Raw genomic sequence first — 27,478 nt, forward strand, 5'->3', positions numbered from 1 at the left:
AGCGCAGCCCAGGCAGAGCTGGGGACGGTACCCGCGGAGGGGCCGGCCGCCTCCCGCCGCCCAGCGACGCTCGATTGTTTGGAACATAAAATGGAAATTAATACATACGGTTAAACTCCCACACACACACACACACCTCCCCAGCGCCGCTCGCCTTGTTAATTGAATGGCACGAAGCAAATGAGGTCAGAGCTCACTTAAGCCAGACAAGGACACAGAAACACATCGCGCCGCCTGACAGCAAGACAGGTCTGTCTACCTAGTGATGTCTAGCATTCCTGCCAGGAACCGCTCATTAAAAACCTAAAAGATGGCTTAAGCATCCCATTAGAGACTCCGGCGCTCTGCAGCCCCTCGCCTCGCAGATTCGGTGTCGGGGAGAGGCCGGCGGGCGCAGGGAGCGGGAGCAGAGCCAGGCGGTGGGATGGAAGGATGGAGGGGGGAACGGGGTTTCACACCCGCTGCGGGGCCGCGTCCTTCCCCATCGTCAGCAGCTCCGGCCCGTGGAGGGACCCCACGCCTCCACGGGGGCCTTTGGGGTGCAGGGACAATGTGGGGGGGGTCCCTGGGGCACCCAGGGCAGGGCCTGTTGCGATAGGGTGAGGGGTGATGGATTTAAACTGAAAGAGGGGAGATTCAGGCTAGATAGAAGGAAGAAATGTTTTTCAGGGAGGGGGGTGAGTGCCTGGCCCAGGTTGCCCCAGGGAGGTGGGGGCTGCCCCATCCCTGGAAACATCCAAGGTCAGGTTGGACGGGGCTCGGAGCAACCTGGGCTGGTCGGAGATGTCCCTGCGCGTGGCGAGGGGTTGGGCTGGATGGGCTTTAATGGTCCCTTCCCACCCAAAACCGCTCTGCGAGGGCAGGAGAGATGCCGCCGGCTGGGATGCCACCGGAGCAGAGCGAGCCCCACGCCTGGGACAGGGGGCTGAGGGCCCAGCACCCCCTGCCCCATCGCCTTCCTCGTGCTCTCGCCACAGAAATCCCCCCAGCCGAGGTTGTGGGAGCGTTTCCCACGCTGTGCCTCAGTTTCCCCAGCTCGGGCAGGGCAGCGCAGCTCACCCTTGCCGAGGACCGCGGCTGCTCAACCTCCCCGTTTTCGGGGCAGCTCTTGGAGCCACCCTGGGGCTGCTCGATGCCCCGGCCATGAGCACCTGCGTCCCGAGGCCTCGCTCAGGTGGGATCACCTTGTGCTGCTGCCTCGGGGCTTCGGCCACCCCGTCCTTTCCCCGTGAGCGCCCGGTGCCGGGGCAGAGCCCACCCGGCATCTCCCCTCTCCCAGAGGAGGCTCAGGCATCCCGCATTTCCCTCTTTCAACAAAGGCAGCGTCTCCCTGTGCCACCGCTCATCGTCCTCCTCCTCCGCTTCCTCTTTCTCCCCTCTTTTCCTTTTCTTTTTTTTTTTTTTTTTTTTCCTTAAAACAAGAAATGAGTTGTCTTCCCGCAGATGTGACTAAAAGCACTCTGGAAATGTCAGCCACTGCTGGAAAGGGACCCAGATAACATTTAGCTTTAGGTAAGAGAGTAGATTTTCTCTGCGCTAATTCATATTTATAAGCTCTCCTGTTCCCGGGGAGAGCGCGGCGCTGATAGCGCTGGCTGATTGCTAGCGAGCGGAGCAGGGAATTGTTTTCATATCTGAGATTAAAGAGTGGTTTCTGCTCCCAGTGGCACCTGTGTATTTACGCTGGTCATTCTCAATTCATTCTTATAAGATTAAGACTGGAAATGGGAAATGGTTATATAGTGCCGAGCCCAGGAGAGGCCGGGGGCTGCGAGGGGACGGGGCTCGGTGGTCCCGGCACGTGGAAGCCCAAGGCGGGGACAGCCCGGTCCTTCGCCAGGGATGGGGGCTCCTGGGGGAAACGCTTTGCCGGGATGGAAACTCCTCAGCCGGATCCCGTGGGATGGTCCATCCCCGGCAGGGATGGATGGGGATGGATGGACGGAGCGGAGCAGGAGAGATCCAAGCCTGCGCTAGATTAGGCGAAAGATTTATTTCTATCATTATTTTTCAACACGTCCCGGGGTTTGTGTCAGCTGATTAAAAGCAAACAAATAAAGCCCTTCTTCTCCACGACGGATCAAGGATTTGGGAACTTTTAGAGCTTTACTTAGGGGGTTTTTTGTGGTTTTTTTTTTTTTTTTTAAAATCATGTTTGCAAACTGGCTGAGCAGCTCCAGAGAGAGTCAGAACGCAAACACGGGGGGGGAAAGAGAAATCTGGGTTGTGTTCGGGATCATAGGGCCTGGAATTAGGGGGAGAAAAGGGGGCGGGGTGGGGGGGGGGAGGAGGCGTTGGGGAGGCGGTAGGGGTTCGGGGTGGAAAGGGAAAAAGGCGAAAGGAGAAACAAGACAATGGCAGAAGGCACCCCGGGGACTTCCTGAGAGGTTTTAGAAATTCAAAATACGCCTTAGAGCCTCAAAGCTGTGTCAGTCACAGCCCCGGCGCAGGGATCACTAAGGCTGCGGCCAAACAATACCAGATTGTCTGAGGAAGGTGGGAAAATAGGGGGTCTCAGCGGCTCCCGCTCACACCAGCGGTTCCGCTCGTCAAGCACGCGTTCCACATGAATCAATTCTGGACAGAGCCTCGGCATAATCCCCGCCAGCCTTGCTATGACAACTTGAAGGAGAATTCGGCGGCTGAGTGACAGCAGACGGAGAACTGACAAGGCAAAAGACTGCAGGACTTTCCTTTCCTTTCCTTCCCCCCCCCCACCCCCGCCTTTTTTTCCTCCTCCCCCCAGTAACTTTTTTTTTGGGTGGCTTCTCCGGGCACGCACGCGTCCGTCCGCACGCTTGTGCGCTCCCGCCTGTGTGCTGCCGCCCCGCCGGAGGGGGCAGAGGGGCTTCTCCCTCCTCCCTTTGCAGCCCTTGACCCCTCTGACCTTGCCCTGCTCCCGAGGACCCCCCAGCCGTGCCCCGGGGGTGCTCAGGGGTCCGGCCGCCCCTCTCGCCCCATCGCTGCCCCCGAGGTCGAGCTGCCCCCGCGTTTTGGGGAAGGCGAAAGGGGAAGAGCAGGGAGCGCAGCGGGGGGCTGGGGGTGCCGGGGGGCGCAGGGGGTGCCCACATCGTGTCTACCCAGCCGGGAGCGATGGCAGCAACCTCCATCCAGGGCTTTGGTGAAGGAGGACACGCGGTGCCGGCACCTCACCTGCACGCTTCCCGCCAGCATCACCCAAGGCGTTACTGGGGCTTCAGCGCAGCCCCTCGGGGGGGGGGGGGGGGGGTCACAGGGTGGCTGCAGGACCCCCCTCCCCCAAGCTGGGGGGCTCACAGCATCCCCGGCGAGGCCGTGGGCGGGTGGGAGCCCGGCAGAGCAGCAGCACCTTCTGCCAATCAGCCATTAAGGCTTTAATAACCCCGGGCTCGTTATCAGGGGGGCGTGATGGGAAGCGCGGCTCAATTAGTCCTTTACTGGTATCAGCCACGTGCGTTTGCAGCTTCGAGGGGCTCCCCACACCTTCCCCCCCTCTCCCCATGCCTTCCCCCCCCTCCCCCCCACCAAGCGGAACTGGGACCAGTAGCCCATTGCCACACCAGGGCTGGTTTGGGGCCCTGGGGAGGCATCTGTGGGGCAGCGAGGAGCTGCCCTGGGATAATATTTAAAGATAGAGGTGGTTTAAGATGCTTCTCCAGCCCCGCAACTAAAGGATGCACTAATCACCGCCCCCCCATGAGCCTGCTGCCACCTGCCCTTGCGCTCCTGCCTCGTTAGGTGAACGGCGTGGGGTATTAATAATTACATCAAGAATAAAAAAGTTCTTTTGTCACCTCTGGATCCGGCTCCTTTGCGGGCTCCCCCCGTTCCGGTTCCACCCGCCTGCTCGGGGAGGCAAGAGGTATAAAGGAAACTAATTAAAAATTGCCAGTGTCTTATGTTGGAGCATTTGGGTGCGTTCAGTAGTGAAAGACAAGCGTCTTGTTGCAAGAAAATCAATTTTACAGTTACAGGAGCAGAATAAATAGAGGTGGTGCGTTAAAGCAAGAGGATGAGCAGGGGCAGGGGGGGGCCCGCTCAGCGCCTGCCGCAGGGATGCGGGACCAGCGGGCCCGGGGGTGCTCGGGGTCCCCCCCCCCCCCCCCCCATTCCGCACCCCGAGGGGGTCGCGCTGCCCCGGCAGCGGGTTTTGCTCAAACCGTGGGGTTTTCACCCAAAGCAGCCGCAGCCCAGGCTGGCCCAGCCCCAATGGAACAGTTTCCAGGAAAAAAGAAAACAAAACACAGATTTTGTCCCCAAAAAGCCACCCCGAGAATCGTCCTGTCCCTGCTGAGGCTGGGAACCCGTTATCCCCCCCCCCGCCCGGGTCCCCGTTTGTGTTTTATTTATGTCGCCGCTCTCCCTCTGCGGGCGTGTGGCTAAAACCTCTTGGTTTCGTGCACGATTTCATTGTCTTTTTTGGGTCAGGAAAAGAGTAAACAAGCCAATTATCCTTGGCGGGGTGTGCGTGTGTTGCGGGGGGGTGGGAATTAACCGCTCCTCGCCCCGCACAGCTCGCCGGTGCCTTTCCCCGATGCTCAGGACGGTTATCGACGGCCGGGAAATGACGGCGTGGGGGGGGGACGGGGGGGGGACACACAGACACACACACACACGACACGCGACCGAACCCAAATGACTTTTATGCTAAACTGGATGCCGGAGGGGCAGGGGGAAACCGCGGGGGTGCGCTCCGGGATACCCCCCCCCCGCCCCCGTGCCGGCCCCGGGGTCTCCCGGAGCCGCGGTGACACCACCGCCCCCCCCCCCCCCCCCCCCCCCCCCGGCCCCGCTCATTCCCCCCCCCCCCCCCGCCAAGGATTTGCTTTTCTTTGCCCGTCGCACCGGGACAGCGCCGATCCCTAATCCTCAAATCGTCCCTTGTCGGTTTTACACACATCTCTAAGCTCCTCATAATAGATTTATTTAAAATAAAAAAAAAAAGTAATAATAATAATAATAATTAAAAAAAAAAAAAAAAGAAAAAAGGGAAGAAAGAAATAAAAACCCCTCTGTGGGCTATTACAGGATATTTTGGGTTTAACTGAAAACTACCCCGAGCACAGAGGGCCGGATCCTGGCTGGTGTAACCCAGGGTAGCCGGCACCGCCCGGAGGGATGAGACCATGTCCTGCTGGGGCAGGATCGGGCCCCCCCCTGCCAGACACCCCCCCCCCCGCCCGCCGCTGCTCCAGGAGCATCCTCCCACCCGGCTGGGGAGCGCTGCAGCCCCGAGAACCGGATCGAGCACGGCTGGGGGAATGAGGGACCCCCCAGTGTCCCCCCCCCAAACCCTGGTGAAACGACCCCCGGTGCAGCCCCCTCGCACCCACCTTCCCCCGAGAGGCTGAGGATGCCCAGGCAGGGAGAGGGGCGAAGGCACACACTTACCCCCGCTTCTCCCGCGGCCCCCCGAGCCCCCCCCCGGCCCAGGGCAGCCCTTGGTTGCAGGGCCGAGTTTTGGGGCGAGCCGGGATTGTCTTGTTTCTCTGCACCGGAGTGAAAATCGATAGGGGAGAGAACGGAAAAACGCCTCTTTGGGGTGGCAGGGAGAGGGACGGGGATCCCGGGAAAAGCCGGGGCCGTTGTACCGGCCTTCGCACAGCCGGCGGGTGGGCGAACCCTCGCCGGGGCTGTGCCAGGCGGCGGGAATTCCCTGGAAAAGAGGAGTCCGGAGCAGAGGGCAGGACGGTGGGAGGCAGGATGAGTGCTAGTGAGACGCTTTCCCTCCGTTAGCATCCGTGACGCTCATTTCCCTCATAACCCGCTCTGGAAGTACTTCCAGCCCCGCTGGAGGCAGGAGCTGGGCTGGGGGCTCTGCTCTTTCCCTGGGCGCCCCCCGGGTGGCTCGGGGCTGGGGTCCCCACCTGGGGAACCGAGGGGCGGCCGCTCCCCGCAGCGCGACGGCTGCGACCCCCGCGGTAAACGGGGGCCATGGCTCTGGTGTGGTGGCCAAGGGCCTGCCTGGCCTTGCCCGCCCGCTCGGGCCTTGAGGGAGGGTCGTGTGTGTGCGTGGTGGTGGGTACAGTGACGCCACCCTGCTGGCACATGCGTGTGTGCTGTGACACGTGTGTGTGTGTGTGCTGTGATGTCTCTGTGCACCGGTGTGCGCTGCAACGTGTGTATGTGCGTGCTGTGATGTGTGTGTGTGTGTATTGCGTGCTGCAACTTGTGCGTGTTGCATGCTGCGACGTGTGTGTGTGTGCACCAGTGCATGCTGCAACGTGTGTGTGTTGCATGCTGTGACGTGTGTGTGTGCACCAGTGCATGCTGCAATGTGTGTGTGTTGCATGCTGTGACGTGTGTGTGTGCACCAGTGCATGCTGCAATGTGTGTGTTGCATGCTGCGATATGTGTGTGTGCACCAGTGCATGCTGCAATGTGTGTGTTGCATGCTGCGACGTGTGTGTGTGCACCAGTGCATGCTGCAATGTGTGTGTTGCATGCTGCGATGTGTGTGTGTGCACCAGTGCATGCTGCAAAGTGTGTGTGTTGCATGCTGCGACGTGTGTGTGTGCACCAGTGCATGCTGCAATGTGTGTGTGTTGCATGCTGCGATGTGTGTGTGTGCACCAGTGCATGCTGCAATGTGTGTGTACGTGCACCGGTGCATGCTGCAACATGTGTGTTGCATGCTGCGACACGTGTATGTGTGTGCTGTGATGGGGGGGTGTGTTGCATGCTGGGGGGTGTGCATGTGTGCACCAGTGCATGCTGCAACGTGTGTGTTGCACGCTGTGACACGTGTATGTGTGCACCAGTGCATGCTGCGACATGGGTATGTGTGTGCTGCGATGCGTATGTGTGGGCTGCATGCTGCGACATGTGCGTGTGCGCGTGCTGCCACGCGTGTTCCATGCTGTGACATGTGTGTGTGCACCTGTGCATGCTGCAACATGTGTGTGCGCGCGCGCTGCGATGTGTGTTACATGCTGCGACCTCTGTGTGTGCATCCATGCTGCAACGTGTGTGTGCGCGCGTGCTGTGATGTGTGCTGCACGCTGCGATGTGTGCGTGTGTGTGCAACAGTGCATGCCCCGACGTGTGTTTGTGCATGCTGCGACGTGTGTTTGTGCGTGCTGCGACACGTGTACACGCGCACCAGTGCATGCTGCAACATGTGTATGCGCGTGCTGTGACGTGTGTGTGTTGCATGCCGTGGGGGGTGTGTGCGCACCAGCGCATGCTGTGATGCGTGCGTGTGTGCACATGCGCACTGTGATGTGTGCTGCATGCCGCGACGTGTGTATGTGCACGCTCTGCTGTGTGTGTGCGTATTGCATGCTGCGACATGTGTGTGTTGCACGCTGTGACGTGTGTGTGCGCGCTCACAGCTGCGTGCCGCAGCACCTCTGCGCGCTCACAACGCACCCACGCTGCAATGCGTGGGCACCAGCGCATGCTGCCACGTGCGTGTACGCGTCGCCGTGTGTTCGTGCGTGCACGAACCGGTCCATGCTGCAACATGTGTGTGTGCATGTGCGTGTGCGTGTGTGTGCACCAGTTCACGCTGCAACACGTGTGTCCCTGCCGGGGCATCGCCCGGTGCCGGGGCAGCCCGGCGGAGGGGACGTGCTCCATCGCTCCACAAACTCCATGGAGTTGCAGAGATGATTTCTCGGAGTTTGCTCGGCCGGGATTTATTTCTTTTATTTTATTTTTTTTTTTTAGAGAAGTTGCCTCGAATCCCGGGTTCTGCGGGGGGGGGGCCTGGGGAGGGAGGAAGGTCTCCGGGTGAATTAGCATTTATATAGCTGTGCCTTGCATTTCAAAACCCCCTTTATCTCTATTAGCACCTAAAAAAGACAGAGCTTTGTTCTAATTCATAATTATAGCGCTGGATGGAAATATTTGTGTTTCTATTCCCTGGGAGTTCGGCTCCCAAACCCCGCAGACAATTTGGAGTGAAAGATGGCCGGGTCTCCCCCCCCGGCCCCGCGCTGGGGGGGGGGTCGCCCCAAACCCGGGTCAGAACAGAGGTCACCCAAAACCTGGGGGGGTCACCAAAACCCGGGGGCAGAGCTGAGATCACCCAAAACATGGGAGTCACCAAAACCTGGGGGCAGAGCTGGGGGTCACCCAAAACCTGGGGGTCACCAAAACCCAGGGGCAGAGCCGGGATCACCCAAAACCCGGGGGTCACCCAAATCCCGGGGACAGAGCCAAGGTCACCCAAAACCTGGGGGGGTCACCAAAACCCGGGAGGGTCACCAAAACCCGGGGGCAGAGCCGAGATCACCCAAAACATGGGAGTCACCAAAACCCAGGGGCAGAGCCGGGTTTCACCCAAAACCCGGGGGTCACCCAAATCCTGGGGGCAGAGCTGGGGGTCACCCAAAACCTGGGGGTCACCAAAACCCAGGGGCAGAGCTGGGTTTCACCCAAAACCTGGGGGTCACCCAAATCCCGGGGGCAGAGCCGGGGTCACCCAAAACATGGGAGTCACCAAAACCTGGGGGCAGAGCTGGGGGTCACCCAAAACCTTGGGGTCACCCAAAATCCAGGGGCAGAGCCAGGTTTCACCCAAAACCTGGGGGTCACCCAAAACCTGGGGGTCACCCAAATCCCCGGGGCAGAGCTGCGTTTCACCCAAAACTTGGGGGTCACCCAAAACCCGGGGGTCACCCAAAACCCAGGGACAGAGCCAAGGTCACCCAAAACCTGGGGGTCACCCAAAATCTGAGTCAGAGCCAGGGTCACCCAAAAACCTGGGTCACCCAAAACCCGGGGGCCACAACCGTTTGCACGAGGGCTTGTGGGCTGCTTGCACAAGGGCTTGGCCACCTGCAGCAGGGCCAGCAGTGGCCCTAGGACAGGCAGCGTGGGCAATTCCTGCCCGTCTGTCCGCAGGGGACACAGCGATGCACCCAAGCCCCTTCCTGGCCCGGCCCCCCTTGGAGTCCAGGAGTCCCGGGGTTCAAAGGGCCACGGTCCCCTCGCTGGCTGTGGCTACCCAGGGCTGGATTTGGCTAGCAGGCGGGCAGGCCGGGACCCAGCGGGCTCTGCCTGCGCCCTGCGAGGAGCTCGTTGTGGATTCACGGCACTCCCCGGCACAAATGGGTTTAAACTACCTTAAGTGTTTCAGCAGGGAACTGGCGCTGGCGGTGTAACACTGTATTACCGCAGCATTAGGAGTGAAGTATTGATCCTAATCCTCTGGTTCAAAAATAGGATTATCAGAAGGGGGGGGGGGGCGGCGGGAGAGATGCCCCGTCCCCGCCAGCCCCGGTCCCCCCGGCGAAGGGAGGGACCACGGTGGCACCTGATGCCCTCGCCCGGGAGGTGGCTGCGTCCCCCGGGGGTGGCAGCGGCCTCTCGCCGCCCCAGGGGGATTCGGGCGCCCCGGGCTCGGGGGGTGGTGGGGGTGGTGGTGGGGGTCGTCGGAGGGTTTTTCCTCCTGCAGGTCGGGTCGGCGGCTCCCTTCGACCCGTCTCCAAGATGCAGATTTCCATTTCCCGGCCCCCGAAAAGGAAAAAAAAAAACAAAAAACATCTTTCCCCGATCGATACCCGCGCCTTTACTCCTGATTGATTGATTGACCGATAGAGCAAACCACCGCCGGCTCAGCCCCCCTTCCCCGGGCCTGGGCGGGGGGGGGGCTTTGCCGGCTTTCTGCTACGTTTTCCTCTTGCTTTTACACTTTTCTTTTACCCTTCGCTGCCCGGCGAAGGGGGGGGGAGCAGCCCCTGCCGGTTCCTACACGGGGGGTTTGGCTACCATGTGCTGCGTGAGGATGGGGCTGGGGAGGGGGGGGGCTGCAAAACCCCTGAGAAATGGGGTTGCACCGAGGAGCGGGTTGCACCAGGGAGCTGCCACCATGCCCCCAGCCCCCCCCCCGCCGCTCCCGGACCCCCCCCAGGCTGATGGCAATGGTTAGTCAGTCATGAAAGGGGGAGATGGATTCACCGGAGTCCTCCGGTGTGCACCTTATTGCCTGTGACACCGCCCGGCTGGCTGCTTATCATTATAGATTAATGCCTGTGATTGAGGCTGGGGGCGGATTGGGGGCTCTTCTGTGCTGGAAAAGAAGAGGGGGGGGGTGTCTCCGAACCCCCACCCCCCCCACCCACCCGCGACCCCAGCCCCGGGGCTTTCTCCCCCCCCCCGCCGCCGGGCTGAGCCCCCGGGGACGACCGTCCCCTCCTCGGCTATTTGCTTCTCCCTGCCTGGCTGCCTCTGAATACGGTTCGCATTTCACTCCTAATCTCCTCTCTTTAGTTTTTAATCCCCTCTCTCCTCCCGGGCTGCTTTTCCCTCTCCTCCTCTCCTTCCCCTCTTCTCCCTTCGCCCTCCCCCTCCCCGCAAGACAAATTACCCTTAATGATATGCTGAAGGCCATGACACCCATGTTGTCTCTTTGTCATCCTTCGCGGTGCAGCGTGAAAAGATAATACAAAATGCGGCACTTATCTACAATTGAGCGCCAAGACAACTTGCTAATCCCTTAATAACGCGGCGGCCGGGGCCCCATCGGCTGCTGCTCCCGTCGCCGCCTGCCAAAGCGCCGCCGCCGCTGCCAGAGCCCGGCCGTACCCCCCCCTCCCCTTCCCTTCCCTTCCCCGGTGCGGGCCGGCTGCCGGGGCCGCGGCTCCCCCCGGCTGCCGGTGGGGAGGTGGCGGCGGCGGGTGGGTCCGCGGGGAAGGGGCGGGAGGGGGAACTCCCCCCCCCCCCCAATAAATGGACCCCATGGGAGCCTTGAGTGGCAGCGTGGAGGTGGGGGGGGGGGGAAGCCGGCCCCAAGGTTAAAAGGGCCGTATCCCCGCGGGCCTGATCCTGACGCCGCTGGTGCTCCCCCCCCCCCCCCCATCCCTGAGGGCTGCGCTCGGTCCAGCCCCGCTGGGGAGGGGAGCGGGGCATGCCCCCTCCCCCCCGCACCAACCCATTGGGGGTCCGCACCCCGTAGCCAACCCCCCCAGGGTCCCGCCGGGGGACGAGCATCCCCGCACCCCGCGCATCTCCACGCGGGATGGGGACACCGGCACCTCCAAATCCGCCCCCCCCGCCCTGGACAGAAATTGCCACTTAATTTCCGGCTTCCTTTCCCCCTTCCCACCCCCGCCGTGATTTACCTCTCCCCAGAGGAGCCCAAAAGCTGTAAACACACTTTTATTTGTCAGTTGTATCCCTGCAGCCGGCGAGGCTGTTGAAAAGGTAATATATGATTTCAGTCCTCTTTGCTTGATGATGTCGGGATTAGGAGCCCTACATATTTTATAGAAACCTCTACATGATCTTCCTTTATAAATCATTTAAATAGGAGTGTCTTTTCTTGGTGTGTGATATAAAATATTTACTGGAGTGGATGAAGGCTATTCATCCGTGTTTACCCTCCCGCTTTCCAGACCGGTTGCATTTACAAACAGCTCAGCCCTTCCCAGCTTCGGCGGCGGCCGGGCCATGGAATGGAGCTGGGGGGGGAGAAGGGGGGGGGCGAGAAGCCGGGACCGGCTCCCCAAGGCCGGGAGATCCCGCCGAGGGGAATCCTGGGGGGGTGACGCCTTCCCCCAACCACGTTTTGCTGTAAGAAGAAGGGATTTTGGTACAGACAGAGCATCCTCCCCCGTGGCACCACCCCCCCCCCCCCCCCAGCCCCGTGCTGGCTGCCGCACAGCCGCCCCCAGCCCCCAAAACCGGGGTCCCCCAGGAGCTCCCACCAGCACCGGACCCCCCCCCGGCCCTGGCCCCCCAGCCCCAGCCCATCTCCGCAGCATCCCCATTAGCATTCATTGCAATTCTTTTCATTTTTTACCTGGCAGGGGAACGAAAACACGTTGTTCCCCCCAGCAGCGGGTTTCCTACGGCGAGCCCCAACTTTTCAATCATTTCTTGGCACCGCCGTGGCAGAGAGCGGCCCCCTCCGCCCTCCCCCCCCCCCCCCGCTCCCCACTCCGCCCCCCCGGGCAGGAGCCATCGCTATTAAAAGGCTCACCCAGGGGCATGTATTTTCCATAAGACGCCGTGTACATGCTGTGCAACATTCAGGAGGATCATGCTGGAGCAATCGGGCCGGATATAATGCCGCTTACCTTGCGGGAGAGGAGCTCGCCGAGGGGGATGGATGCTCGCTCGGTGCCTGGGGCATCGTTCCCCCCTCCCCAGCAAAGCCCTGGGGGTGGGGGGGGCTGAGACAGGGATGCTCAGCACCTGCTTCCCCTCTCCCACCAGCTGGAGTGGGAGGAAAAGGGTCAGGGAAGGTTCCCCGGGTGCAGGCAAGGAGCGGTGACACCCCCCCCCCCCCGAGGTCACCTCACCCATGGCTCCCTACGGCTGTGGCAGCCCCCCCAGCCCACCCCCCCCCCCCTCCCTTCCCCTCCCCGGGGGAATTAACAGCTGAAGAAAACTAAATGTCTAGTGGCCTGAAAAGTTTCATTTCCTGCGAGCAGGGCCCCGCCGAACGGCATGTAAAGGAGCTGCCATCGCTGCGCGCAATTACACACCCGGCTGCCTTGTTCCGCGGAAATCGATGGCCGCAGAAGGACAGCGGGGGGGGGGCTCCAGGCACAATGCACACACACCCCCCACACCATGGCCAGGCACGGCCCCGCATCCCGATCGGCTGGAGCAAAGGTGCGGGTGCTGCTCGGGGAGCGGTGGTGGGTGCTGGCATCCCGCACCCCCTGCTTGGCCAATTCCCCGCTCTCATCTCACGCTATTTTCATAAATCACACCCCCCCCCCCGCCCCGATCTGTTCCTTTCCTGGGGGCTCAGCACCCGGCAGCTTGGAACACGGACATTTCTGGTCATGTCGCTTGTACCCATCAGGGGATAAGGCCGGGGAGGGGGTGGCAGGAGGGACAGGAGCACAGATGTGACAGCCAGGCAGCAGAAAACAAGCAGCGGGGACAGGGGGTCCCCCCGCGCCGGGAGCCGGGTGGCACCATGTGACCTCAGTGGCCACCCTGCAAACCTTGGTGGCCACCAGGAGCCTGAGCTCTGCAGCATCCACAAGCCACAGCACAAGGCTGGTGGGACGCAGGGCGGCGAGGGGGCAGCCTGGCCTCGGGGAATTCATTTGAAGGGAGCAAATCGACGGCAGATGCTGGGGAGGGGACGAGGGGCAGCTCGCAGGGAGGGACCCCGGAGCATTTGGGTGGGTGGGCTGGCCGGAGCCGGGGGGGTCACAGCTCCAGGAAGGTTGGGAAATCCATCAACCTTTGCAGAAAAGATCATTTTTAGCTCAGGGTGCCCCAAGTACCCCCAGGGAGAGCTCATGGTGAACGTTTCCCCTCGGCACACGGGCTCCGGGGCTGCCCCCAGCGCTGCAGGGGGAGCCGGGGTGGCACCCCCCACCACCACCACCCTGAGCAGGCACCAGGCTGGGCCCCTCGGCAGCACAAATTGGGAAAACCCCGCTGCAAAGCACGGTAGGATCAGACCTGCCCAGCTGAGCATCCCTCCTCCGGCTGCGTTTCGCCCGCGTGCTTCTGGATCTGGAGCGAGGAGAAGAGGAGGGAAGCCAGAGAGGTGCTGCGGGAACTGGTGAGCTGCTGGCCGGATCCTGAGCCCCACCGAGGTGTAAATCTTGGGGGCTGGGGGGGCTACACCCTCCTGAGCAAGCTGCGGATCAGGCTCCTGCACTGTCTGCGGCTGTAACTTGGTGCCAGGCGGGATATTCCACGGGCCAGTGGAGCATGGTGCGCCCGCTGCCTTCATGGGATTAAAAGGAAAAAAAAAAAAAAAAAAACTATTAACACCAAAATGCTGAAACGGAGCGAGGAGCAGCATGCGGCGGAGCTGCTCGCCTCGGAAAGGTGCCCACCGTGACTGAGTCGCTGCCGCCTCGGGGACTTGTGACCCCCAAACTCCCCCGTGGCCTTCGCACCGGAGCAGGTCAGGAGCACCAGGACGCCGCAGGGTCACAGCCACGGGGCTGTCACCTCCCAAACCTGCCCTTGGAGGCGACCCAACCCTGCCCGTGGCCACCATCACCTCAGCAGCCCCCTCGACATCGCGGGGGGCAGCTCCTGCATCCGCCTCTGCAGCCAGATGTGGGTCCAGCAGCTGGTTGGGGGGGGAGATAGAGCTGAACACGGGCTGGGAAGAGGAGGGGGAAGAAGGTGTCCTGGAGCAGGGTCATGCCAGGAGAGCCCCCCCCTTCACCCCTCAGCAGGTGAATCATGGCTCGTGGGGAAGGTGGGGACTATAGGCCACCCCACAACTGAACCCCTGGAAGGAGGGCCCAGCCCCAGCCCCCCCCCCGCGCCCAGCCCTGGGGTCCCGATGGAGGAGAAGCCACATCCCCGTCAGCCCTGAACCCCCGTCCACGGTGTAAAATTGGTGCTAGAGGAGACTCAGGCCCGTAAAAACCCATTTCAGGCACCACCAGCCATACGTGACACCCCCTGCCTCCCCCCGCGGGGCCAGCAGCGCTCGGGAGCATCGCCCCAGCCGCAGGCCCCCCCACCCCAAGCCCAACGGCAACCCAGGGCTCAGAGGATCCCAAGGGTGCCCCACCCCACCCCCCAGCAATGGGTCCCCCGCTGCCCTGGGGGGGAACCAGACCCCCCTTCCCCCCCCTCCCTGGTTGCCAGCAAAACCAAGATTGTAGCTGGACGGGGCATATTCGGGGGGTCACAGGGCTGGGGGGAAGCTCCTACCGGCGGGGAACCCCCCCGGGGCTGGGGGGGGGTGCGTTTTTTCCCCTTCTTCCGCATGTGCCGTCACAGGGAAGCGGAGATTTAAGAGGTGATTCATTTCCCGGGGCAGCGCGCAGGGGAATTCTTTGTTTTCCAGCAGCGCCAGACACCTCAAAACCAGGAAAAAAAACCGGGAAAACCGCTCCCGTTATTCGTCGTGTCCCCCCGTCCCTCCCGCTCTCGTTATTCGCAGGGACCGCGGTTCCCCCGCCCGGTACCGGGACGCGGCGGCGGCCGGGACGGGCCCGACCCCGGCACCCCGAGCTGCCCCCGGCTCCCCCGTGGTTGTTCCAACCCAGCGGCTGCGTTAATGACCCGGCTCCAATCACCCGCGTGTTCCCGCGTCCTCTCTCCCCTTTGCAGGGGGCTGGCGAGACCCCCGACCACGGGACACCCCCCACCCCGTGCCCGGGGCAGGAGAAGGGGGCGGGGGGGGCGCGCAGGACCCCCAGCCCCGGGTTCAAGGTAATCAAGGACCGAAGGGTGGGCGATACCTGGGGGTGTGGGGGTGTCCGCGGCGGGAGGGAGGGGGGGGGGGAAGCAACTCCCTGTCACCTCGGGTCCCTCCATCAAACCCCACCGAGAGCCGGTGCCACCAGACCTAAATCATCCCTTTCAGGCCTTAAAAATCCACGGCTCTCATTAATTAATCACCTAACGACGATCCGTCTCAGCCTCGCGCCTGCCACTTTGCTATTTTTAACTCCCTATTTCCAACACACTCCCCCCGCCCCCCCCCCCCACCCCGCCCCAGCGTTAAAAAAAATCATGAGTCGGGGCCTCAAAAAACCGTCCTGACTGGGGCTAAAAAAAAAAAATCGCAATTTTTTTTGGGGGGGGTAAAAAGACCCCACCGGGCTCTTTCTCTGGCACTTTTCGCTGCCGGAGCCCGCCCCTGCTGGTATTTCCTCCCCCCCCCCGCCCCCAGCTCCTGGCACACAGATGGCCCTGATTAAAAAGCAAAATTAGTCTTTCACCCTCTCGTGGCAAACTTCAGAGCCTCGGATCAGCTGTACGAGCCTGAATTAATTAACAGCGGATTGCTCCTATTCTGCTAATTACGCTGGAATAAACGCCGGGAATGAACACGGGCCGCACAAAAAAGTTATTTAGTATTTAAAGAAAAAAAAAAAAAAGAGCAAGCGGGGGGGGGTGTCCTGCCACCCTGCTCTGCCAAGGGGTGGGGGTCGCGATGCCGCCTACGAGGAGCCTGGTGGCTTTGGTGGTTCCCACCCACCCACCCCCCCCGGGATGTCACCTCTTGGTGGCCCAACACCGTCCCAGCACGGGGGAAACTGAGGCAGAGGCGGGGCGAGCAGCCGGGGAAGACGCCGGAGCATCCCAGCCCCGAGCGCCCACCCGCCAGGCTGCATCGCCTCCAATAATTAAGTACTATCAACAATTGCATATTAATTAATTTAATATCCATTATTATTCATTAACGCGGTAATTAAATCCTTCCCGTAATTAACACACCACCCAGCAGAGCGGTCTGGCTTCACGGCCCCGTTGCACCGGGGGAGAGGGGACGGAGCCCAGTGTGCCCCCTCCGCCCCCCCCCCCCCCCAGTGCTGGCGTTGGCCCCCCCCGGGCCGGTGGCTTCCCGGTGCCCACGGGGGACCGGCCCCCCCCCTCTCCCCCCCCCCTCGGGGACACGGCACGGCTCAGCCCGAATGGCCGCAGCCCCGGGAGGGAAAGTCATTTCTCGAAAGCAAGGGCCTCGCACGACATTTATTTGTATTTTATTATAAAAAAATACAGAATCCAAACGGGGGGGGGGGGGGAGGAGGGGGGTGGGGGGGGCCGGGGGGGGGGTGGGGGGTGATCCGGTACCATCATCACGACGGGGAGGACGACAAGCGGCGTGGTGGCGAAGGACGAAGCGGGGCGGAACGGAGACCAACGCGCGGAACCAGCGCCCGCCATGGGGCTGCGCACCCCCAATCCCCCCCCCCAACCCGCCTCACCCCCCAACTACGCTCCCGGGGGGGAACAACCCAGCCACGACGAAGCCCCCCCCAAACCTTACCCCCCCCCCCAACCCCGACTGCCAGCCACGCTGCCGCCTCCGCTTTGTCGCTCTCCCACGGCCGCTGTACACAATATAGATATTTATATATATAATCTATATATATATAAAACACAGACCAAAAGCCAGGTTTTGCCATCGCCGCTCGCCCCCCCCCCCACCCCCCCCCACCCCCCCCACCCCTCCGAGCCGGCACCGCGGCGGGTGGGGGCTGCTGGAGCCCGGTGGGGGCTGCTGGAGCCCGGTGGGTGCTCAGCGCCCGGCAGGATGGGTGCCCTCCCTTATCCCCCCCCCCCGACACCCGCGGTGCTTTCGCTCGCCTTTCGAGAACCACAACCTGGTCTGGACACACGGGGACAGGGACGGGACAGCGGGGAATGCGATTTTTATTTTTTTATTTTTTTTAATTATTGTGGGTTTTGTTTTTGTTTTTTATTTTTTTTTTACTTTTTTTTTTTGGGGGGGGGGCGGGCGGGGCGGGGGGGGGGGAGGATGGTCGAGATGAGCTTTATTGCGAGATTTCAGCTTCCTAGTCTAGAAAATAAAAAATAAAATAAAAATAAAATAAACCCTTCCATAAAATTCATTCTCAACAATACATAAAAAAAAAAACAAACAAAAACCAAAAAACAAACCCAAAACCGCTCACAGTATAGCGCTCTATGTACAGGGACGGGGGTTCGCCCCCACCCCCCCCCCAACCCGGCCCCCCCCACCGAAGGGTCTGGGGTGGGTTTGGGAAAGGCGCCCGCAGGAGGGGCTTTGGCCGGGTCTGAGCCCATTGCCCTCGTCCCCCGCGACCACCGACCCCCCCAAGTGTGGGGGGGGACTCTGCGGGACGGGCACGGGACCCCCCCTGGGGTGGGACAGCCCCAGATTTAAGGCGAGGAGGGGTCAGGCCCCGGGGGCTGCGGGGGGAACCCCTCCCTGGGCTCCTGCCACCCCCTGGGGTCAGGGCCAACCTCGGCCTGGGGCGGGGGGGTTGGGTGGGTTTTTCTTATTAATGCAAAGAAGGAAAAGGAGAAAATCCCCAAGCCCAGCCCCGGGGACGCCAGCAGCAGCCGGGGGGCGAAGGGGCGACCATGGGGAGCGCCGCGATGGTCCCGCACGCGGCTCCTGGACAACCCCTTGGGAGGGGGGGGGGTCTCGCACCCCCGCGGTGTTGGCGGGGGGACGCGATGCAGAGCTGTGTGTGGAAGAGGAAAACCTGCCCGTGGCGGGCCAGCACCGTGCTCCTGCCCCGGAGAGATCAGCCCTGCCGGGATGGGGGCTCCGGTCCCGGCTCCGGCCAAACGCCTTCGGAGCCATTCCAGCTGCTGGGCGAGCCCGGCCTGCCGGCTCCCAGCGGTGCTCCCTGTGCCACCAGTCGTCCCCGGTGCTCCCTGTGCCAGCCATCCATCGTCCCCGCTGCTCTCCGTGCCCTCCATCATCCCCGCTGCTCCCCTCGGCTGCGTCCAGTTTGCTTTGCCGCTCGCGGAGCCGCCCATGGGGACAGCGGTGACATCCACGGCACGAGCAGTGGGGACGGGGTCACCCCACCGGGGGCTCGTGTCCGTCCCGGCCCCCCAGCCCCGTGGTGGGGGGTGGCAGGGGCAGCACGGCAGGGCTGGCACCGTGACGTCCTGCTGCCGGAGCCACAGCCAGGCTGGGAAGGAGTCTGTGACAAGGGAGCCGTGGGCACCATGGCGGGTGTCCCGTCCGTCTGTCCCGGCGTCCTCTCCATCTGTCCCGGCATTGGCTGGGTGCTGTGGCCACCCCGGCCGGGGGCTCGGCGGGAGGGGGCTGTGCCCGGCCCCGCGCCAGGTCAGTCTGCCACGGGGAAGCCCGGACTGAAACAACCCGACAAATAAAAATAAAATTTTTTTTCCCTTTTTTTTTTTTAAAAAAAAAAAAAAAAAAAAAAAAAGAAGCCAAACGAGGAACTCTATATTTGGTCTAGAAATGTAAAAAGCGACATCCGAGAGGGAGAGCCGGAGCCCAGCGAGCCGCAGTGCAGTGCCGGGAGATGTCGGTGTGCGCAGCCAGCATCCGTCCCGTGGGGCAGCCCCTCACCCTTCCCGGCGCGGGTGGCCATATGGGGACAAGGACTTCACGCGGTGGCAGGATCCGGGCGAGCTTCTCCCCAGCAGCACCAAGCCTCCGCGCCGGCGACCTCCCCGGGCAGCGCAGTAGCCAGGGCTGGAAGGCGATTCGGGGTGGCCGGGACCCGGGCCCCGGCTGGCTCCTTCCCCCCGGGAGCCGCTCCCCGGCACGTCGCCCTCGGTGCTACGAGGCCAGCAGCGTCCAGACGACCGGCACCACCACCAGCACGGCGGGGGGGACCCTGAGGCTGCAGCAGGAGTTGTTGCTGGTGAAAATGGGCTCCGGGGACTCGTAGAGGGAATCGTCTGCGGAAGGGGAGGGAGAGAGAGAAGGAGGCGTGAGCTGGCGGCAGAGCTGGGGGGGATGCTCGGCGCTCCGGGGGTTGGGGTCTGATCCCAGCCTGGCATCAGCACCCCAGGTGTTGGGGTCCCATCCTGCCCTGGCAGAGGGGGGGATGCTCAGCACCCCGGGGGCTGGATGCTCAGCACCCCGGGGGTTGGGGTCTGATCCCAGCCTGGCAGAGGGGGGGGGATGCTCAGCACCCCGGGGGTTGGGGTCTGATCCCAGCCTGGCAGAGGGGGGCGAAGCTCAGCACCCCGGGGCTTGGGGTCTGGATGCCGCTGATGCAGCACCCTCCTCCCACGTGGTGCAGAGCTGGGCACCGATCCCCCCCCCAGATCCCTCCGGTCCCTGCCCTCTAACTGGGATCAGGCAGCGTTTCACCCCATCCCCTCTGAACCACCCCCCCGCAGCCCCCCGTGCCCGAGGTGGGTGCCCTTGTGCCAGGGGCATCAGCTGCGGAGGCCGGGGTGGGGGGGCTCAGCCGTGGCCAGGGACAGACCAGCCCACCACGGCCAACAGCCCAGTGGTCCCACAGCCAAACCCCGACTGGTGGAAGCCCCGAGCGCTCCGGGGACCACGTTAAGCGATGGCTAAAGCCATCAACAGGCTCCCGGGGCTCAGCTCACTCACATTTGTTACCGGATTAAGGATTTTTATGGACTCAGAGCCAGGAAAAGCAGAGCCTGGTCCTGTCTGAGGATGCTCCATCGCCTTGTGTCCCCCCCCCTCTCCTGGAGGGTCCCTGTGTGGGGTCACCCGAGACCGGGGTCCCCCCACCCTGCGCCGGGTGCTTGTAAATGAGGAGGTTTCAGGGATTTGTCGCAGGGCCGGACCCAATCGAGGGGTGCCCAGCGCGGGACGGCCCTCGGGGAGCCCCCGCAGCCCCCCCGGGGCAAAGCCCCTCTCCCTTGGCAGCGCAAAGGCGGCCCTTCCTCTCTGCAAGGCATCGGCATAATAAAATCCTGATATTATTAAAAAAATAATATCAGGAGAAAAGATTTTTTGCCCCCCCTCCCCGCCATTATGCCCTAGTCCTGAACAAAACAGAATGATTTTTTACAGATGGTTTCATTATATCGGGTTTTATTTTAAAGCCATGCAAATAAAAAATAAAAAAAAAAATTTTAAAAAAAAAAAAAAAGAAAGACATCCTTTTAAATGGTGACATTTTGCAGGCACTCAGCCCTTCCCCAGGGAGAGCTGCTGCCATTTGCTAATTACACGTTAACAGGAGAAGAAAATTATTAATTTGTTTTTTTTAAATGGCTGAGTTATTTGATTCTGAAAAGTAGCCACTGTGCAGAGATTATTATTTTTTTTTTCTCCCCCTCCAACCCACCCCCCCCGGACTCCTCCTATCTGAAACCCAGCAGTAAATGTCCCCCACGCAGGCGACGCGCCCGCCGCGGTCCAGACACCGTCCCCCTCCCCATCAGGGTGTCACCCAGGGGGGGGACCTGCATCCCCCTCCATGGTCCCCACTCGCCCAGGGCCACCGAGAGCATCACCCTTGCCCCGTGGGGCAGGATGGACCCCCACCCCGGGGCACCCCGGGCTCCCCCCGGCTCACTCACTTGTCGGCCGAACATAAACCTTCAGCTTCAGGCAGGATTTGTCCACCGTGTTCGGGGAGGACGCGGCTGCAGAGAAGCAAAGGGGAGAGAAAGAGGGGGGTTAGGGGGGGCAGCGGCTCGGCCCCCACCATGGGGACAGAGCAGGGACCCCCCAAAAGGTCCACGCACGCCGTGACCCCCTACAGCATCACTGGGATGCCCGGGGCAGGGCTGGGAGATGGGTGGTCGCATCCAGCCCCACTGCACAGGGCCGGCGACGGGGGGGGGTCCGCGCTGGGAGGGGTACAGTCCTCACCATAAAAGCCACCACGGGGGGGGCTGCCCTCCCCCGGCGCGGGCAAACCCTGCCCGCCGAGCCCCCGCCACGGCCGTTACGGCAGCGCGGAACATCCCGCAGGGACCCCTCGATGGATGCCATAAGGATCCACCACGGAGGGTCCTCCGGGGCATCGCCTTGGGGGTCCCAGCATCCGCTTGCTGTGGGGAGAGCCTCCCCCGGAGCTGGCGGGGGGACACAGCCAGCGACTGAGCCGCCCCACAGCATCCCCAGCACAGCAGAACCTCCCCCCCCGCCCCAGTTTGTAGTGGGAGGGAGCCTGGGGCTGCCCCATCCCAGGGGAGACCAGTACAGGGTCCCTGGTGGTCCCAGCACAGCTGGGGCTTCCCTCTGGGGACAGGGGACACGGCCCGTGTGGCTTTTGTCCCCGTCGCGGAGGGCTGCCCGGCTCTCCCGGAACAGGCGAAATGAGGATAAAGGCAGAGAATAAAAATAATATTCCTTAGGAGAGAGAAAGGGAGTAATTGCAATAATTATCTTGGTGAAAGTCCCTTCTCAATACGAGAAAATGTGATTTTTATATATATGTTTTTAAAGGAATTTAATTTTCTTTTCTCTCTCTCTCTCTCTTTTTTTTTTTTGAATTAAAGAAGGGGAGAGAGCATTATTCGCAATAAAGTTTAATTTCAGCTGGAAGAAGGGGGAATCGGGATGCCGCTCGCAGGAGAGCCGGCAGCGAGGGGCCTGCGCTGCCCCGGCACCCCCTGTCCCCTCCAGTGGCACTGGGCCACCACCGTCCCCCACCTCTGGTGCTTAGGGGGGGACATGGCGGGGCCCGGGGCAGGGGGATGGTGACACGGGGGACCCCCCCCGTTGCTCCACAGGACCCGTTCCGTTTATTTTTACCAAATAAAGGTGCGGAGCAGGCGCAGAGGGGCCGCAGGCTCCGTTGGCTCCCTGTCACCCCTGTCCTGTCACCCCTGTCCCCCCGCTTCCTGCACGCCGCCACCCCCGGCGATGGGGGCTGTGCACCCCCGCACCTCTTGATGGTCACATCCTGCACCGGCGGCACCACCTTGCCCATGCCATTGACACAGCCCTGGCACAGCCCTGGCATAGCAATGGCACAGCCCTGGCACAGCCCTGACACAGCCCTGGCACAGCCCTGGCACAGCCTTGGCACAGACCTGGCACAGCCCTGGCACAGCCCTGGTACAGCCCTGGCACAGCCCTGGCATAGCAATGGTACAGCCCTGGCACAGCCCTGGCACAGCCCCGGTACAGCCCTGGCATAGCAATGGTACAGCCCTGGCACAGCCCTGGCACAGACCTGGCACAGACCTGGCACAGCCCTGGTACAGCCCTGGCACAGCCCTGGCATAGCAATGGTACAGCCCTGGCACAGCCCTGACACAGCCCTGGCACAGCCCTGGCACAGCCTTGGCACAGACCTGGCACAGCCCTGGCACAGCCCCGGTACAGCCCTGGCACAGCCTTGGCACAGCCCTGGCACAGCCCTGGCACAGCCCTCATACAGCCCTGGCACAGCAATGGTACAGCCTTGGCACAGCCCTGGCACAGCCCTGGCACAGCCTTGGCACAGCCCTGGCACAGCCCTGGCATAGCAATGGTACAGCCCCGGCACAGCCCTGATACAGCCCTGGCACAGCCCCGGCACAGCCCTGGCACAGCCACCTCGTGGCGCTGCCGGGGACGCTGCGGAGCCTCCCCAGGGGTGGGTTTTTTTCACCCTTCCCTTCTCTTTTCCTCCCTGGCACTGAACCCCACGCGGGAAGGGAGAGAGTGATGCGAGCTGCGCCCGGTGCCTGCCATGCCGGGCCGGGCCGGGCCATGCCATGCCAAGAGGTGCCATGCTGTCCCATGCCATGCCATCTCATGCCATGCCATGCCATACCATGCTAATCCATGCCATGCCATGCTAACCTGTGCTGCGCAATTCCGTGCCATGCTATGCCATGCCGAGCCATGCCATGCCATGCCGTCCTGTGCCATGCCGTGCCATGCTATGCCAAGCCATGCTGTGCCATCTCACGCCATGCCATGCTATGCCATGCCAAGCCATGCTATGCTGTGCCATGCCAAGCCAAGCCAAGCCATGCTGTGCCATTCTGTGCCATGCCATGCCATGCTGAGCCATGCCATGCCATGCTGTCCCATGCCATGTTGTGTCATGCCCTGGCATGCCATGCCATGCTGAGCTATGCCATTCTGTGCCATACCGAGCCATGCCATGCTGTGCCACGCTGAGCCATGCTGTGCCATCCCGTGCCATGCTATGCCATGCCGTGCCACCCTGTGCCCTGCCATGCTGAGCCACGCCATGCCGTCCCGTGCCATGCTATGCCATGCCATGCCGAGCCATGCTGAGCCATGCCGTGCCATCCCGTGCCATGCTATGCCATGCCGTGCCGCCCTGTGCCCTGCCATGCTGAGCCACGCCATGCCGTCCCATGCCATGCTATGCCATGCCATGCTGTGCCACGCTGAGCCATGCCGTGCTGTCCCGTGCCATGCTATGCCATGCCATGCTGTGCCACGCTGAGCCATGCCGTGCCATCCCGTGCCATGCTATGCCATGCTGTGCCGCCCTGTGCCCTGCCATGCTGAGCCATGCCATGCCGTCCCATGCCATGCTATGCCATGCCATGCTGTGCCACGCTGAGCCATGCCGTCCCGTGCCATGTTATGCCATGCCATGCCGTGCCACGCTGAGCCATGCCATGCCGTCCCGTGCCATGCTGAGCCATGCCATGCCATGCCACGCCACGCTGAGCCATGCCGTGCCGTCCCGTGCCATGCTGAGCCATGCCATGCCACCCTGTGCCCTGCCATGCCGAGCCGTGCCGAGCGGCATCGCGGACATCCCGCAGCAGCTCCGTCCGCCGGCTCCATCCCCGGGGCCAGCCCGTGCCCTTGACCCGCCACCGGGAGCACGCGCGCGGCCCCGTGCCCGCGAGGTTAATGGCATTCCAATTTGCGAGCTGGAGGAGGAGGTAATTTCTTTTCTTTCATGTCTGCTAAATACGGTTCCTCCAAGAGGCATAATTTCTAATGTTCCGCATGACATGAATTCTAACCGGTTTAGCAATGATCAGCTTCACCATTTACTTCTGTGTAATCTCTCCCTAACAACATTAAAAATAAAAAAAAATAAAATCATCATCATCATAAAAAAAATAAAATAAAACAGGGGAAGGCAAAGAGAGAGTTGTAGACGCGGTTATTCGGCGAGTGACATTTTACCGGGGCAGAGGGAGAAGGTGGTGGTGGTGGGGGGGGGGGGCGCGGCGGAAAAATGGTAATTTAATATAGATAAAAGGAACAAATTAAGTGGGCCGAAAACAGATGCTTTAGGAAAAAGGGGGAGAAATAATAAGGGAGATAAGCGTGCCGGCTGGCTCCCGCGCGGGAAGAGGCGTCCCTGTCCCCCCGTGGCACCGCCGAGTGCTTGGGGGTCACGCTTTCCCATTTATTTTTATTTTTATTTTCCCCTCTATTGATTGCCGGACTCCCAGCGCCTCATCCCAGCCCCATTAGCTTATTTTTCCATGGCTCCGGCGGGCTCCTGAGGAAGCCGATCCGGTTCCTCTCCCCCTCCTCTGTCCTGGCCCCCCCGTGCACGGACACTCCGGAGGCGGAAATCCAAGGAAGGGCCTGATCCGCACTGTCGCGGGGGGACCCGATCCCACGGGCAGCGCCCGGCACCCTGCCGAGGAGTTTTCCCGGGAGCGGGTCAGCCGGTTTGGGCTTCATCCGCTGGGCAAGAGAGCGGAGCGCAGCCCCGAGAGCGCTGGAACACACGGGAGCGTGCCGGAATAGGTGGGAGTGTGCAGGAATACACGGGAATACACAGGAGCATGCGGGAGAGCATGGGAATACTCGGGACCGTGCAGGAATACATGGGAGCATGTGGGAATGCACGGGAGTGTGCGGGAATAGAATATATAGGAGCGTGTGGGAGAGCAGAGGAATACACGGGAGCACACGGGAATACACGGGAGCATGTGGGAGATGGCGGGAATACTTGGGAGTGTGCGGGAATACACAGGAGCACGGGGGAAAACACGGGAGCGTGCAGAAGAGTGCAGGAATACACAGGAGCGTGTGGGAATACATGGGAGTGTGCGGGAATACAGGGGAGCATGTGGGAGAGCACAGGAATACACAGGAATACATGGAAGCATGCGGGAATACACGGGAATACACAGGAGCACGCAGGAATACACGGGAGTGTGCAGAAATACATGGGAGCATGTGGGAGAGCACAGGAATACATGGGAGCGTGCAGGAATACATGGGAATACATGGGAATATAGAGAAGCGTGTGGGAGAGCACGGGAAAACATGAGAATACATGGGAGCATGCGGGAATACACAGGAATACAGGGGAGCGTGCGGGAATACATGGGAGCATGTGGGAGAGTGTGGGAATACGGAGCGTGCAGGAATACACAGGAGCGTGTGGGAGAGCATGGGAATACACGGGAGCACAGGGAAGCATGTGGGAACAAACGGGAATATACAGGAATATATGGGAATATATGTGAGTGCGTGGGAGAGCACGGGAATACATGGGAGCATGTGGGAACACACGTGAGTGTGCGGGAATACATGGGAGCATGTGGGAGAGTGCGGGAATACTCGGGAGTGTGCGGGAGAGCACGGGAATACACGGGAGCATGTGGGAATACATGGGAGCGTGTGGGATAGCACAGGAATACAGGGGAGCATGGGGAATAAATACATGGGAATACACGGGAGCGTGGTGAATACATGGGAATACATGGGAGTGTGCGGGAATACACGGGAGCGTGGGGAATACTTGGGAATACACGGGAGCACGCGGGGCTGTGCCTCCACCCCGGCGCAGCACCTTTACCGGTGCCCGGTGGGGGCTCCCGTGGGGATGAGACGACGCCCCCAGCATCCCTGGAAAAATCCTGGCCGCTCTGGTGGCCACCCCGTGCCCATGACAGAGCCCCCGCCGAAGGCTTTCGGCACCCAGCGTGTGCCGGTTGGGATCTCTGCCGCGAGCCGGAGACGCCGGGTCCGGTCTGCGCCGCGGGGAGATGCCGGGGACGTCCCCGGGATGCGCTCGCCAGACCCCCGGGCACCCCCTCCGTCCCTGTCCCCGTCCCCGTCCCCGTCGCCCCCCACTCACAGATGTAGTAGTACTCGTGGCCGGGTCTGAACTCGAAGCCCAGCGAGAAGGGGGTGAAAAGCTGGAATTTCTCCGAGAACTTGAGGGGCCCGTTGGGGGAGTTGGGCCGGTTGCACTCCCAGCGCTTGAAGCCCTTCTGGCGGTGGTCGCAGGACGCGTGCCCCTCGTAGTTGACCATGTAGAGGATGTAGCGCTCCATGCGCTCGGGCAGCGGCTCCTCGTAGTGGGGGCAGTAGATGTCCAGGTAGTCGTTGATGCTCACCTCCACCGTGTAGTCCCCCCGGTGAAACCTGCGGGAGAAGCCGGCCGGCGGCGTCAGCGGGAGCCGCGTTTCACCCCATCCCACCCGCGGGGATGCCGGCCGCCCCGGCAACGCCAAAACCTTGCTTTGACCGTGACCCATCCAGCCCAATCTCGCACCGCTCTCCCCACTGCCCCCCCCTGCCCCCCGCCCCATTACCCCACCAGTTTAACCCTCTCTGTTTTCCGCCCCATAAACTGGCACCGCTTGGTAGCAAATCACAAACGGGGGAAAAAAAAAAATAAAAATAAAATAAATCGTTATTCACGGCGACGCCGTGGCGGCGTTGGCATCGCCGCAGCTGTGCGCTGCAATCCCAGCGTAATTTGCGTTTCTGGCACTGATTATGGGAGAGATTAAGGGATTAGCGGCGCTGGAGAACGCCGCGGCGCACGCTGGCAGCCACCCACCGGCTCCTCGGGGCGACCCCTGCGACCCCCCCCCCTCCTCCCCAAACTGCTGCCCGTGGGGGGACGCGGCAGACCCCCGGAGCTACCGGCGCGGCAGCCGGTGAAGCTCGCCGGCCAAACTCCCCGGCTCCCCCAGGAGCCAACCTGGCAGCTTGGCTTCTCCCCCCCCGGCCATGTCAAGCGCGTTTTCTTTGCTAATTAATTGGAGGCTCCCACAGCGCGACTCTCCCACCAGCAGAAAGCTGCCCCCCCCCCGCCTCGGCACAGCCAGGAACACCCCACGGTTCCAGGGTCAGCGCTCCCGGACCCCGAGGAGCAGCTCCGCGTGCACCCCTGCGGCTCGGCCCTGGGGCAGTCAGTGGCCGGAGGGGCCAGCGCGGGCCTGGGTGGGATGGGGATGGTGGCCACAGCCCCCCCCGGCCACCCCAAAGCAGCCTCAGGGCTCCCCGACACCCCCTGAGCCTCCAGCAGCTGCGAGCAGGGCTGAGACTGGCTCAAACTCATCACACAGGACGCCCCAAGCGCGCATCCCCGGGGTGGATGGGGGTGGGGGGCGCGGGGATGGCAGCGAACGGCCGGCGGTGGCGGAGGGTGACCCAAAAGGCACCCAGCACCCCAAAATGGGAAGGGGGGACAGAAGATGGGAGGCGGGAGCGGGGAGAACT

General features: G+C 62.0%; 1 protein-coding gene across 1 annotated transcript in view; it reads right to left on the bottom strand.

Annotated features, from left to right (window-relative positions):
• Positions 1–17,375: 17,375 nt before the first annotated feature.
• Positions 17,376–27,478, bottom strand: part of EFNA2 (ephrin A2) — a 56,943-nt gene continuing 46,840 nt past the window's right edge. The window contains exons 2-4 of the mRNA XM_063358010.1: positions 26,103–26,392; positions 20,644–20,709; positions 17,376–19,032 (exon numbers count right to left, since the gene is read on the bottom strand). Coding sequence (XP_063214080.1) covers positions 18,911–19,032; positions 20,644–20,709; positions 26,103–26,392 — 478 coding nt within the window. The 3' untranslated portion in view covers positions 17,376–18,910. The remainder of the gene's footprint in view (positions 19,033–20,643; positions 20,710–26,102; positions 26,393–27,478) is intronic.

The sequence above is a fragment of the Chroicocephalus ridibundus genome, chromosome 22, assembly GCF_963924245.1.
Source record: "Chroicocephalus ridibundus chromosome 22, bChrRid1.1, whole genome shotgun sequence".
In the NCBI taxonomy this organism is placed as follows: domain Eukaryota; kingdom Metazoa; phylum Chordata; class Aves; order Charadriiformes; family Laridae; genus Chroicocephalus; species Chroicocephalus ridibundus.